Here is a 14,107-nt window from a genome sequence, read left to right as displayed (position 1 = left end):
TAGTGCCCCTGCACGTCTTCCTGAGAGAGAGCCCGTGGCCGGACAAGCACACGGAACAGGGCGGAGGGCTGAGGAGCCGGTGGGGAATGGGGGTCTCAGGGACCAGTACTGACTGCGTAGACACAGTACTTACTGAGCCACCCAACCCTGGCCTGAGAGGACCGGGACCCGAAGTGACAAGGTAATGGAGGTGGGGCGCTGGTGGCTCAGAGATCTGAGGATCACGGTTCAAAGCCAGCCGGGGCAGAAAAAGTCCATGAGATTCTGAGCTCCAAACATGACCAACGTGACTCAGGCAGTAGAGCACCAGTGTGGAACCAAGGGGCAAGCAAGAGAGGCCCTGAGTTCAAACCCCAGTGGCATCCCCTCCCTCCCCCACAGGTAACTAGGAACAAGTCTCAGTCCCTCAGCTGTCTGTAGGGTGATTTTCCCTTTGATGAGGAAGAGGGCACAGGGGAGGGGGAGAGGGAGAGAGAAGGAGGGAGAGAGAAAGGGGGAGAGAGAAGGAGAGAGAGGTAGGAGTGCTTTCCCAGCATGCTTGGGGCCAGCGGGACACCCTGCCTGGAAGCCTCCTCGCCCCCCTCAGCGTGACTGACTGGCTAATGAGAGGTGGCTGCCCCGAGTGTCGTGGGGTCAGCAGAGCATAAACTGGAAAAACCTGTGGCCGCAGGTAGCAGTCCTGGGGTGAGCGGGCGCAGAGGGGCTGTGGCGGGGGGGGGGGGGGGAAGAGGGTACCACAGGGGCCAAGGGCCTGGGCCCTGCAGTTGGGAGGAGTTCTGACTGACTTTGGGCCTCAGTTTCCCCACCCACGATCCACAGCCAGGCGTAGGGCCGGCGGTCTCTAGCGCGGCCTCATGCGGGGCCTGGTGCTGCTGGGGGGGGGTATATCAGGGGGTGCCATTCTGGGCCCCAGCTGAGCTCTGGCTCTCCCCCTTCTCACCCCCTGCCCACTGCCTCCTCCCCTCCAGCTGCCTCAGTTCCACCACAAACACCATCTCCCCCACATGAGCCCTCCCCACCAGAAACAGCCGCCGGGCGGGGGCTGTGCTCAACCTCACCCTGCCCGCCCCACTTCTCCAGGCAACCAGGGGGAGACACAAAGACACCCCCAGGGACCCCGAACCTCCACAGGGCGGGAGCTGGGTGGCCCCACGGCAGCCTGGCTGGGCTGGGCTCCCACCAGCGGCTCATCTGCCTAATTACTTCTTCATTGTCTCTAATCACACACACACTCCCTCTCCGCTCTGAAATATTTCCTTTCCCCATTCATCCCACAGCAATTAGCAGAGAACCGCGAGGGGCAGCTTCCACTGCAGACGGGGACAGGCAAGGGGCGGTGCGGGCATGGCGCAGCCCCCCCCAGCTTCAAAGCAGTCAACAAACACATCCGCTGGCATTGTCCTGCGTGACATCCCTCCCCCGCTCCCCGCAGGAGAAGTGGGGTTACCTTGGGGTTCTCCAGGATCCCAGCTTCGTAGCTGTGGGTAAAAGAAGACGGGGTGAACAGGGGAGAACCATTTCCATTCATACCCCACCACCCCCAAGGTGCGCACAAGTCTGGGTTATTCTTTCCTCTGTCAAAGCACCTGCTGGCCAATGCTGCCTGGAAGGTTCCAGAAAGACCCAGGATCCTTTCCCCCTCCCCGCTGCCTCTGTGCACAAGACTAGTCCCGGGACTGCACGCAAGGGGGCGCCTGCTTCCGGCAGCTTCCTCATCCTGAGGCCCGGGCGGGGCCGCCCCCTCAGAGCTCTCCCAGACCCGCAAGGGGGCGTCTGCTGGACTTAGCTAACCGCGGGCACTGCAGGGGCTGGGGTCCCGGCCGCCAGCCTCCTGCAGGTCGCTGGACAGGGCGGGGCTCAAGGTCAGACTCAGGGCCGTGGGCAGGGCTCCCTACCTGATATGCATGAGGTTCTCGTCCATGCTCCACGGGCTCTTGGGGGTGACTGGGATGGGGATTCCATGTTGCTGCAGGTGAGACAAGGGGTCGTCACACACTCGACCTCCAGACCCCGTTCAACCCCCTTCCGGGCTGCCGGGGGGCCGAGGGGGGCAGGGGGAAGGACCCCACTGCTGATGTGCCACAGACTGGGCACCAGTGGCTCACGCCTGTAATCCTAGCTGCTTAGGAGGCTGAGATCTGAGGATCAAGGTTGGAAACCAGCCAGGGTAGGAAAGTCCGTGAGACTCTTCAATTAACCACCAAAAAGCCGGAAGTAGAACTGTGGCTCAAGTGGTAGCGCACCAGCCTTGAGCACTAAGGGCGCAGGGGCAGCGCCCAGGCCCTGAGTCCTGTGGACAGTGCGGCTCTCCTCCCCTGGGAGCTGCAGTTCGTCCTTCATCAGTCTGGAAATTAAATGAGGCCGAGCAGAGCAGAAAGGGGGGCAAAGCCTCGGGGTTTCCTGGGTGGACGGAGCGGTACACGGAGCCCCAGGTGGAGAAGGGAAGCCGGGATCCACTGCAGACCTTCCATGCTCCCTTCCACAGACAACAGTGCCCCTCGTTCCCAGGCTACTCAATGTGGGGAGCATGTGCTCCCCCAAAGTCGCCCAGGTTGATGCACAGTCTCTCTCTACCTTCAGATGTGGGGCCCAGGATCCCAGATGGGACAGGGCGGGGCTGCTGGGCTCCTGGGAGGCTTTGCTGGGGTATCACAGAATGAGGCAAGGGAAGAAGGGAAGTGCAGGAGAGATGGCCACCACTCAAGAGCCACCCAAACGTCTGCTTTGTGTCCTCTAGTTTCTGTGTCTTGGCCTTTCTGTGTCCTAAAATCTCTCAACCAACCCACACTCAAATTCTTAGGACAACGTAGAATGGAAGGTCTTAGTAGTTCAAACCTGTAATCCGAGCTACTCAGGAGACTAAGATCTTGAGGATCAAGGTTGGAGACCAGCCTGGGCAGAAAAATTCACTAGACTATCTCTAGTTGCCCGGCAAAAAGTCAGGCTAGAGGCATGGCTCAGGCGGTAGAGTACTAGCCAAGCAAGCAAGTCAAGCAAGTCAAGCAAACACAAGAACCTATGGTACTGAGGTTTGAACTCAGTACCACAATGCCCTTCTCTGTGGGGCAGGCAGCCAGTTTCCCAGGGACCCTCCCTGAACTCTGACATCATTTTTTTTTTCAAGCCAGCTGTGGCAGCGACGGTGAGGATGGGGTGGGTTCTGAGGGTCTTGGCCTTGGACATAGGCTCTGAAGGGAGACAGAAATAGAGAGGGAGGGTTTTGTGTGTGTGTATGTGTGCATGTGCGCATACCCACACTAGTACTGTACTGGGCTTGAACTCAGGGCCTGGGTGCTGTCCCTGAGCTTTCTGGCTGGCTCAAGGCTTTACCACTTGATCCACAGCTCCACTTCTGGCTTTTTGGTGATTAACCAGAGATAAGAGTCTCATGACTTTCCTACCCTGGGCTGGCTTCAAACGGTGATGCTCAGATCTCAGTCTCCTGAGCAGCTGGGATTATAGGCATGAGCCGTGGTGCTGGCTCTGAGACTCCAGCTAGTTGGAAACAGATTTTTTTGGGTCAAAACTCCATTGATTTTTCTCTCATCTGTCTCAGATACTGCTTGTCTATGAATTTTGGACCAAGTCTGACAGCTGCTCAGATATTCTGGTCATTTCCAGCGTGACTCTAGCTTCCTTCTAGAATGTGCTCAGATTCCCCACTGCTTAATCCCAAATCCCAGACCTCAGAAAGAAAAGGGGAGGGGTGTGGGGGGATGGGACAAAGAGGGCGGTATACACATCCTTCCCTATTCCAAAGGTTATAGGGGGTAAAAGGCAGATCAAGGAACCCCCACCCATACCAAAAAAAAAAAAAAAAAAACCCCAAGAGGGAAGGGCAGGGCTCCTAAACCCCATCTTTACAGGGGGCTGGGGGTCCCTTAGGCGGGCCAGCCCTTTCTCTTTGGGGGTCTCCTGCCTTGAGAGAATGAGGGCAGGGGAGGAGGGGGTACCTTGCTGGCACCCATTATTCTTCAAGATAAGACATGGCTTCCTATATTCTATCTTCAAGGAGGTGGTGGGGAGCGCGGCCGGCCTGTGCTTCCGTAATCGTACTACTTGACAATTTGTTTGGTAACATATGGGTCTGCGCATGTAAACTCCTCTCTTAATAATAAAACAACAGATGGTGGAGGAGGGCCTTCCTGAGTGAGCGGGCCCGAGCTTAATGGGCCGCCGGGGAGCCGGGCAGGGGCAGGGCCGGGGAGCCGGGCAGGGCGGCATCCCTGTGCATCCCGCCCGACCCTGAGGCAGCCCCGCAGCCCCGCAGCCCCGCAGCCCCACGATCGCTATTTAAAACCCTGGGCAATTTTCTGGTGCGTGCGCTGGAGTCGCTTTTCTGGCTTTTCTGGCATCTGATTGATTGAGGCCGCTTGTCAAATGCTGCCATCAAGTCGCTAAAAAGAAAGGTGCCCTGGGGAGCGGCTAAGGGTCCTGACAGGAAACTCCTAATATGTTTTATTGCAACTTGTACTTCAAAAAAAAAAAAGGCTGGCTTCACAAAGGCTTTGTCCGTCTCTGGCCCCCCCAGAATGCCTACTGTCCCCCACCCCAAAGGAAGCACAGCAAACAAGCAGCCACAGAAACGGATGGGAGAGAAGGACTCTCGCCCCCTCCCCCTCCCTGGAGCCCGCGCTCGCGCGGCAGTGAAGCAGGGTCCCCTCCCCTGGAGGTCGGTGCTCGGTGCCTCCTCCCCTCAGAGGCGCCCCACTCAGGAAACGCACAGACAGATGGCCACGCTCCCGTGGGGCCGGAGGCCCAGCCTGCACCCTACCCCACGGGGTGAGCGTTGGCAGGGCAGGGATGGGTGGGGAGGGCTGCAGGGTGGAGGCAGGGAGGCAGGAGTCGGTACCTTTGCATACTCCATCAGGTCGTTGCGGCCCTTGAAGCGGTTGTAGAACTCCGGCATCCTCCAGGGAGCGATCACCTGCACAGGGGACGGGGGTCAGGGCCTCGGCTGTATGTGTGTGTGGGGGGGGGTGTGTGGGGGGGGTCAGGGCCTTGGCTGTGTGTGTGTGTGGGGGGGGTCAGGGCCTTGGCTGTGTGTATGCTCTATCACTTCTGGCTTTTGGGTGGTGAACTCAAGACCAGAGTCGCACAGACTTTCCTGCCTGGCTTTGCTTCGTGATCCTCGGATTTCAGCTCCTGAGCAGCTGGGGTTACAGGTGTGAGCCATGGGTGCTGGCTTCTGCCGGCTCTGAAATGGCAAAGCTGGCCTCCCTGGGGAGGGCTTCTTGCTGAGTCCGTGGAGAACGGGCAGGGAGACCCCACGAACCAGGTGGACCCTGGCAAGGGCTGTGGAGGGGCCCAAGGTCCGTAGAGAATGGCTGCCTAGCCCCTCTGCCTCAGTCTCCCTGGCTGAGACCCAAGTTCAAACTGGACAGGCTCTAGGTGCGCTGATGATGTGCTCCTCCAGCCCTCCCCCCTACCGCCCCGGCCCTGCTGGTGCTGGGGCGCCCCCTGCAGGCTGCTCTGGGACATAGGCCAGCATGCACCTAGGCCACACTCTGGTGGGGGGCAGGTGGGTGGTGACTGGGCTGGGGGCTCAGCAAGGGGTGATCCTCACTCGCCAGCCCTTGAACACACACAGCTGCTAGACCACGGCTCAACACGGCAGCCCTGGGCCCAGCTCCCTGGCCTAGGCTCGGCCTCTGCAGACAAAGGCTCACCACAGCCCACCACGCCAGGTCCAGAGAGCCACAGCGACAAGAGGGGGCGCATCGGTTCCAAGCCCAGAGAGCGACAGGTAGCCCTGAATATGTGGGGTTTAATCAAATCTATGGCTGCTGGAGGGCGGGGCCGCTCCCTGCCGTGGGGAAAGAAGCTAATCTGCACTCTTCAGCAGTAAGAAAGGGTTTCACCTCGGTGCTTCTTTTCTCTCTCTCCTTGCAGTACTGGGGTTTGAACTCAGTGCTTTGTGCTGGCTGGGCTGGTGCTCAAATGCTGAACCACTTCTCCAGCCCTGCCTTTGGATGGTTCTTTAGTGAGACAGGGTCTCACTTCCTGCCAGAGCATGGGCCTGGACTGTGATCTGCCTATTTTAAGGTCTCCCACAATGGCTGGGATGACAGGTGTACACCGCCACGCCCAGCTCCTCCTGTTGAGATGAAGTCATAGGTTTTCTTTCAGGCAGGCCTCCCATTCTCAGCTCTCTAAGCAGCCACAAGTCCAGGCAGGAGCCACTGGTGCCTGGCTTTAAGAAATGTGTGTCTAAGCCGGGCGCCGGTGGCTCACGCCTGTAATCCTAGCTACTCAGGAGGCTGAGATCTGAGGATCGCGGTTCAAAGCCAGCCCGGGCAGGAGAGACCATGAGACTCCTATCTCAAATAAACCACCAGAAAACCGGAAGTGGCGCTGTAGCTCAAGTGGTAGAGCGCTCGCCTTGAGCTGAAGAGCTGAAAGGACAGCGCCCAGGCCCAGAGTTCAAGCCCCACGACCGACAAAAAAAAAAAAAAAAAAAAAGAAACATGTGTCTACCCCTCTTGGGCTGGCATTTGATCTTGCTGCTCTGGCTGGGAATCCTACCAAGGCCTGCACTGAGTAGACACTTACTGAATACAGGGATAGGTGAGTGGAGGAACGGATGCATGGAGGCTGGGGCCGTGCCGGGCTCCCACAGGGACAGAGGGAGGAATGTGGCCTCTCGGCACTCTCTGCTGGGCACCAGTGGCTCACACCTGTAATTCCAGCTACTCAGGGCTAAGATCTGAGGTTCCCAGCCAGCCCCAGCAAGGAGCAAAGTCCCTAGAATTCTTATCTCCAGTCAATCACCAAAAGCCAGGAACGGAGCTGTGACTTAAGAGGTAGAGGAAGCCGGGCGCCGGTGGCTCACGCCTGTCATCCTAGCTACTCAGGAGGCTGAGATCTGAGGATCGCGGTTCAAAGCCAGCCTGGGCAGGAAAGACCATGAGACTCTTATCTCCAATAAAACCACGAGAAAACCAGAAGTGGTGCTGTAGCTCAAGTGGTAGAGTGCTCGCCTTGTGCTGAAGAGCTGAGGGACAGCGCCCAGGCCCAGAGTTCAAGCCCCATGACCAACAACAACAACAAAAAGAGCTAGAGGGCTAATCTTAGTAAAAAAAAAAAAAAAAAAAAGCTCAAGGTACCCCGGCACCGGTGCTTTGTTCCTGTAATCCTACTCAGGAGGCTGAGATCTGAGGATCTCAGTTCAAAACCAGCCCAGGCAAGAAAGTCTGTGACAGTCTTATCTCCAATAAACCACTAGAAAACAAAGTGGTGTTGTGTCTCAAGTGGTAGAGCGTTCGCCTTGAGCTGAAGAGCGCAGGGATAGTGCCTAGGCCCAGAGTTCAAGCCTCACGACGGACAAAATAAATAAATAAATAAAAAGCTGGAGAACAGTGTAAAGGCTGGCCCTGAGTTCAAATCCCAGGACCTGTATAAAACAAACCCCCAAACAACCATTTGCAGTGTCCATCCTCTGTCCATCCAATGCTCTTTATGAAGGAGGGTGCTGCCCTGCGCCACTTCCTGGGCCCTCCCCCCTCCCCCCTGCCCTCCTGCTGCGGGGGGGGGGGGGGAGGGATACATACACCTTACCTTAATCTGTGGCGCCAGGGAGTAGCAGGTGAGCTCAAACCGGATCTGGTCATTGCCCTGGGACACAGCACAGAAGATTGTCAGAAGCCATGGGCAGAGCAGGGTGGGGGGAGGGAGGGCTGGGGTGAGGCTCAGGGGGGGCGCCCCCCCCACAGCATGCTGGGGCTCTGCTCCACACACCCCCGCCCCAAGGCAGTTCTTATTAGCCTGCCAGGCACTGCTGGCTCACGCCTGTAATCCTAGCCACTCAGGAGGCTGAGATCTAGAGGACTGCAGTTCAAAGCCAGCCTAAGCAGAAAAGTCTGTAAGCTACCACCTCCAACGAACAAGCAAAATGCTGGACTGGAGGTATGGTTCAAATGGCAGAGTGCCCAGCAAGCAAACAAGCCAAGCAAGTGAGAAAGGTCCTGAGTTCAAACCACAGCACTGGCTAAATAAATAAATGAATAAAGACAGAGGTTGAAGAAGCACCTCCTGTCCCACAGGTGAGGATGAGGACTTGAACCCAGGACTTTCGGAGTCCACAGCTGAGCGGTGGACTGCTGAGGCGCAGAGCTGGCAATGTGAGCAGAGCTGTGCGTGTGTGTGTGTGTGTGTGTGTGTGTGTGTGCGTGCGTGCGTGCGTGCGTGCGTGCGTGCATGCGTGCGTGCACACACACGCGTGCATAGAAGGCAGGCATGCACAGATCCCCCCCACCAAACTGGGGTCAGAGGCTCAGACCCCAGATTCTGCTGGTGCCGTTCCCTGTGGAGAAATCCCGCTCATCTCTGCCTGCGCATCATGCGGTGCACCCCAGACCCACCACGCGTGCCATCCTGTCCCCCGTGCAGCCTCAATTTCCCCATCCCACAGTGGCTGGTAGGAGGAGGCAGACTCAGGTGACCAGGCCGATCTTTGGCTCTTAAGTCCTCTGGTCACAGGCAGGGAAACTGAGGCCGGGGACGGTGGTACACGCCTCTCGCGCATGCATGCACACACCGCGGGGACAGGGCCCCCAGCCAGGCAGCCCCGCCTGCTCCCCGCTGACAAGGGTGGGAGGGGAAGTGGGGAGGCTGGGGTGGGTGTGGGACTGGGGGGCGCCCCAGGGCCGGCGCAGGGGCGCCGCCTTCCCTCTTGGCCGGGCCGCGCAGCCTCTGCAGAAATAACAGGCGCCTCTCGGCCTACTGTGAAAACTGCAGGCGCCGCCGGCAGGAAATGACATGTCATTTCCCAGCGCCGCGTCGGGTGGCTGGAGGAGAGCGGGCTCAGCTGCGCTCCGCAGGCCCCCCAGCTCCCATCCCGGCTCTGCAACGTGCCCTCCGGTGCCACCCCACGGCCCCACGGGGCGCCGGGGCCCGCGAAGGTTTATTTTGCAGATGAGGTAAGGGAAGCTCAGAGAGCACGCACACCCAGCCTAGAAACCCCCCTCCGCGTGGGGGACTCATGGAGGCCTTGTTTTGGGGGTGGCGCGTGTGGGAATGCTGGGAAAGGGGAGGGGGATTTGCCAGGGGCAGCCTGGCACACAGAAGAGCACCGTGGGGTGTGGTGTGGTGTGTGGTGGGTTATGGTGTGGTGTGGTGGGTGTGGTGGGGTGGGGTGTGGTGGGTGTGGTGGGGTGGGGTGTGGTGGGTGTGGTGTGGTGTGGGATGTGGTGTGGTGGGGTGTGGTGTGGTGGGGTGTGGTGGGATGTGGTGTAGTGGGTTATGGTGTGGTGTGGTGTGGTATGGTGTGGTGTGTGGTGGGATGTGGTGTGGTGTGGTGTGGTATGGTGTGGTGGGTGTGGTGTGGTATGGTGTGGTGTGTGGTGGGATGTGGTGTGGTGTGGTATGTGGTGTGGTGGGGTGGGGTGGGTTATGGTGTGGTGTGGTGTGGTGTGGTATGGTATGGTGGGATGTGGTGGGGTGGGTTATGGTGTGGTGGGTTATGGTGTGGTGCGGTGTGGTATGGTGTGGTGTGGTGGGGTGGGGTGGGTTATGGTGTGGTGGGTTATGGTGTGGTGTGGTGGGTTATGGTGTGGTGTGGTGTGGTGTGGTGTGGTGGGGTGGGGTATGGTGTGGTGGGATGTGGTGGGGTATGGTGGGTGTGGTGGGATGTGGTGTGGTGTGGTGGGATGTGGTGTGGTGGGTTATGGTGTGGTGTGGTGGGTTATGGTGTGGTGGGGTATGGTGTGGTGTGGTGCGGTGGGGTATGGTGTGGTGTGGTGTGGTGGGGTGGGTTATGGTGTGGTGGGATGTGGTGGGGTATGGTGGTGTGGTGTGGTGTGGTGTGGTGGGATGTGGTGTGGTGTGGTGTGGTGGGATGTGGTGGGGTATGGTGTGGTGTGGTGTGGTGGGGTATGGTGTGGTGTGGTGTGGTGGGGTGGGTTATGGTGTGGTGGGATGTGGTGGGGTATGGTGTGGTGTGGTGTGGTGGGGTGGGTTATGGTGTGGTGGGATGTGGTGTGGTGGGTGTGGTGTGGTGTGGTGTGGTTGGTTATGGTGTGGTGGGATGTGGTGTGGTGGGTGTGGTGTGGTGTGTGGTGTGGTGCGGTGGGGTATGGTGTGGTGTGGTGTGGTGTGGTGGGTTATGGTGTGGTGTGGTGGGGTGTGGTGTGGCGTGGTGGGGTATGGTGTGGTGGGATGTGGTGGGGTATGGTGGGTGTGGTGGGATGTGGTGGGGTATGGTGGTGTGGTGTGGTGGGGTGGGTTATGGTGTGGTGTGGTGTGGTGTGTTATGGTGTGGTGTGGTGGGGTGTGGTGTGGTGTGGTATGGTGTGGTGTGGTGTGGTTGGTTATGGTGTGGTGGGTTATGGTGGGGTGTGGTGGGTTATGGTGTGGTGTGGTGTGGTGTGGTGGGATGTGGTGGGGTATGGTGGGTGTGGTGTGGTGGGGTGGGGTATGGTGTGGTGGGATGTGGTGGGGTATGGTGGTGTGGTGTGGTGGGTGGGTGGTGGGTGAGGGCTTCAGCCTGTCTGGGTTCTTTCCCCACGGTTTCAGGTTTCCTGGGCACAAAGGCGGCCTGTGCGTCTGCCCCCCCCCCCCCCCCCGCCATCTGTTAGGGAGCTGCGGTTCCAAGCCCGCCCGTCTCCCCGCAGGAGCCCAGGACCCCAGCCTGCGGGCCGCTCTGGGGGAGGGGGAGGGGGCGGGGTTCAGAGCTGTCACTGGCATGTGTGCACACGCGGTTACACCCGCACATGTGTGCAAGGCGGTGAGCCCCACCCGGGCTGCGGGACTCCATCTGCCCAGTGTCACGCACGGAGGCGACCCCTGACCCCTGACCTCCAGAGACCAAGCCTCTCATTTCCAGGCTCTTCTCCCCAAACTATGTGGGGCTGGGGGTCCCCAGCAATGTGTGTTCGCAGGGACGGGGGCAGGGACGGGCTCACAGTGCACCAGGAAACCTGCCCTCAGCCACTAGGCCTTGGCACGGCTGTTCCTGTGGCCGGGATGTCCCATCCCCTGGGGGCCACCGCTGACCCCCCCCATTATTTCAGCCTCCCCTTCCCAGAGCCTGCTGGGGTGGGGTCTCTAAGCCCCGGTCCTTCCTGGCTCATCCTGGAGTGAGACCCAGGACACAAAGCTATCAGCAGCCAGCCAGGACGGCGTGGGGCTGGTGGTCACGCCTGTAGTCCCAGCTACTCAGAGGCTAAGGTCTGATCGGGAACAACCCATAGAAAGCTGGAAGCGGTAGTGTGGCCCCGAATTCAAGCTTCACTACTGGCATGCCCACACACGCACGCATGCACGCACGCACCCGCGCGCACACACGCACACACTCCTGAACAACGACAAAACCCCACACCAAATCAGTATCCTCAACCCTGAAGAGCCAGGTGCAGCGTCTCACACCTGTAACCCAGCACTCGGAGGCTGAGTGAGGATGAGGAGCTCTAGGCCAGCCTGGGCTGGGCAGTGAGCTGCAGGCCGCGTCCCCATCAGAGCTACCTCCCCTCCCCCCACGGGCACAGGGGGACAGCCACGGCCGGGTCCCTCCACGCCTGCCTGGCGAGGGACATCCGGCCTCCCCCTGCACCGTCCCACTGCCCGCAGCCCTGGATGTGTTCCCTCCGCGAACTACACCATCTCTCCAGCTCCTGGGTCTCTTCAAACCCAGGCCTCTGACGCCCTCTGGTGGCCACACAGAGGCCCTGCACACATAGCTGTGGGCAGGCCACTGGCCAGCCGGTCTGGGGGTGGGAGGGGCAGCTCTGCCTGGACCCCAGGAGTGGCTCAAGCCAGAACCAGACCCACCTCCACTGCTACTGCCTTCTCCCATCTGAATGTAGCCCAACTGGACCCCGAAGGCACAGTGGAGGGCCCGGCTGGACAGGTCCTATCCAGTGTCTAAAGTCCTCCCGGAACAGATTGAGACAGATACCCCTCCCCCCCCACACACACACATACCGTTCTCCCCTCCCTCCCTCCCTCCCTCCCTCCCTTCTCCCCCCTCCCTCCCTCCCTCCCTCCCTCCCTTCTCCCCCCCTCCCTCCCTCCCTCCCTCCTTCCCTCCCTCCCTCCCTCCCTCCCTCCCTCCTTTCTTTCTTAAGTTTGAGCTCAGGGTTTCATGTTGCTAGGCAGGCACTTTACCACTTGAGCCAAGCCCCTAGTCTGGTTTTTTTCTTTTTTTTTGCGGGGGGTGGGGGGGTCAGTCTTGGGGCTTGGACTCGGCCTGGGCGCTGTCCCTCAGCTCTTCAGCTCAAGTCTAGTGCTCTACCACTTGAGCCACAGCACCACTTCTGGTTTTCCAGTGATTCACTGGAGATAAGTCTCACAGATATTCCTGCCGGGGCTGGCTTTGAATCTCGATCCTCAGATCTCAGCCTCCTGAGTAGCTAGGATTTCAGGTGTGAGCCATCAGTGCCCGGCTCTGCACTGGTCATTTTTAAGGTAGAGTCTCATTACTAGTTTTTTTTCTGGAGCTGGCCTGTACTGCATTCTCCTATTTACACTTGCCATTTGCAGCTGGGATGACAGATGTGTGCCACCATGCCCAGCATTTTCATTGAGATGGAGTCTTGCACACTTCTTTGCCTGGTCTTTCCTGGACCTGCAATTCTAATCTCCACTTCTCCAAGTAGCTGAGGTTACCTGGGAGCCGTTCTTTATTCTGTGCTGACCTCATCTCGCCTATAATCGCGGGTCCTGCACACTGTCTCCGCCGTGCTGTGCACATTCTTCGAATTATTCTTGCTCCACGCTCCTAAGCATCTCATGCGCTCGGGGCTATTTTTATCCCCATTTGCAGAGGAGGGAGCAGAGGCTCATGGGAAGACAGCTGTGCAACGGGAAGCCATGGCGCTAGGATCGCCGGGCTGCGTGCGGCCTGAGCCCAAGGCTCACGTCTGGTGCTGCTCCAGTGCCCTCTGCTGCCTGGGGCGGGGGGGAGGTCCCCAGAAAGCCAGCTCAGCCTTTCTGTTGTTTCTCAGTGCCCCGTTATCCATGCTGGAGCCTCAGGGCCGTGGGGGGTGTGGAGGAGACACCCCAGTCTCTGCCTTCCACCATTTTGGCCCTGATGGTCCCCCTGCATTCTCTGGGCGACGCCATGCTGCCCCGGCCCTCCCATGCCCCCCACCGGGGCATCTTCACAACAGCCGAACCGCTTGCGTGGCCTCGGAACGGCTCTGACCCCCGGGCTTCTCCCCACGCAGCTGCTGCCCTTTGCCCCCTGTGCCAGCCTCACCCAGCCCGGTGCTGGCACACCTGTGCTCACCCCGGGGCTTCGCCCTGGACCACAGCTCCCCCTCCACCCTGCCACCTCCCCGGGCCCTTCTCCTCTCCCTCGCTAGGAGATGGGGGCCCCAAGGGCAGGAAGGAGCCCACGGAGCTCAGCGCGAGGCCAGCAGATGCCCGCGCGCGCGAGCTGGTGGCGTTGGTGCCCGGGGGGAGCGACTGTGCCCAGCTCTTTCCTTTTTGGTGCTACTACCTGGGCTTGAATGCAAGACCTTACTTTGCTCTCTGAGAAAGCTGTTTGTTCCCGACGGGTGCTCTAACACCAAGTCATGCCCCCCACGTGGGTTTTTGCTGCTTTGCGACACACACGACGCCATCTGCTCGCTTCTATTCTGACCCTTCCTGCATCTCCCCTCAGCACCCGCTGCCGCTGCCCAGGAGACTGGGCGCCCGCCGCCCCTGGCGGGAGGGTTTACCCGCCCACTCCTCGCCTTACCTTTCCTGTTGCACCGTGGGACACGAACTTGGCTCCCTCCCTCTGGGCGATTTCCACCTGCTTGCGGGCGATGCAGGGCCTGGCCAGAGAGGTGCCCAGGAGGTAGCGGTCCTCATAGAGGGCGCTGGACTGGACGGCAGGCCAGATGAATTCCTCCACAAACTCCTTGCTCACGTCCTCGATGAACACCTGTGGAGAGAGGTGCTGTGAGGGGGGCCTGGCAGGAATGGGGGGGGTGTCCAACTTGAACTCAGAGCCCTGGGTAGGGGGTTGGCTCAGGGGGCCCAGAGCAATAGACCACAGAGCTCTACCAGCTCCTCCGGCAGCGGCAGTGAGGCATCACTCATCAATTCCAGCAATCCATGCTCCCGCTCCCCCTCCTGCACTCATGACAGACACTGTTCATCGATCCTGATGAAATGGATG

General features: G+C 59.7%; 1 protein-coding gene across 1 annotated transcript in view; it reads right to left on the bottom strand.

Annotated features, from left to right (window-relative positions):
* The window catches only part of Ass1 (argininosuccinate synthase 1), a 49,264-nt gene that overhangs the window by 24,825 nt on the left and 10,332 nt on the right, over positions 1 to 14,107 (bottom strand). The window contains exons 5-9 of the mRNA XM_070014849.1: positions 13,682 to 13,870; positions 7,558 to 7,614; positions 4,853 to 4,927; positions 1,896 to 1,966; positions 1,448 to 1,478 (exon numbers count right to left, since the gene is read on the bottom strand). Of these exons, the coding sequence (XP_069870950.1) occupies positions 1,448 to 1,478; positions 1,896 to 1,966; positions 4,853 to 4,927; positions 7,558 to 7,614; positions 13,682 to 13,870 (423 nt within the window). The remainder of the gene's footprint in view (positions 1 to 1,447; positions 1,479 to 1,895; positions 1,967 to 4,852; positions 4,928 to 7,557; positions 7,615 to 13,681; positions 13,871 to 14,107) is intronic.

Source organism: Dipodomys merriami, unplaced genomic scaffold, assembly GCF_024711535.1.
Source record: "Dipodomys merriami isolate MVZ:Mamm:240054 unplaced genomic scaffold, mDipMer1.0.p SCAF_11, whole genome shotgun sequence".
Lineage (NCBI taxonomy): Eukaryota > Metazoa > Chordata > Mammalia > Rodentia > Heteromyidae > Dipodomys > Dipodomys merriami.
This window is presented reverse-complemented; position numbering and strand designations above follow the sequence as displayed.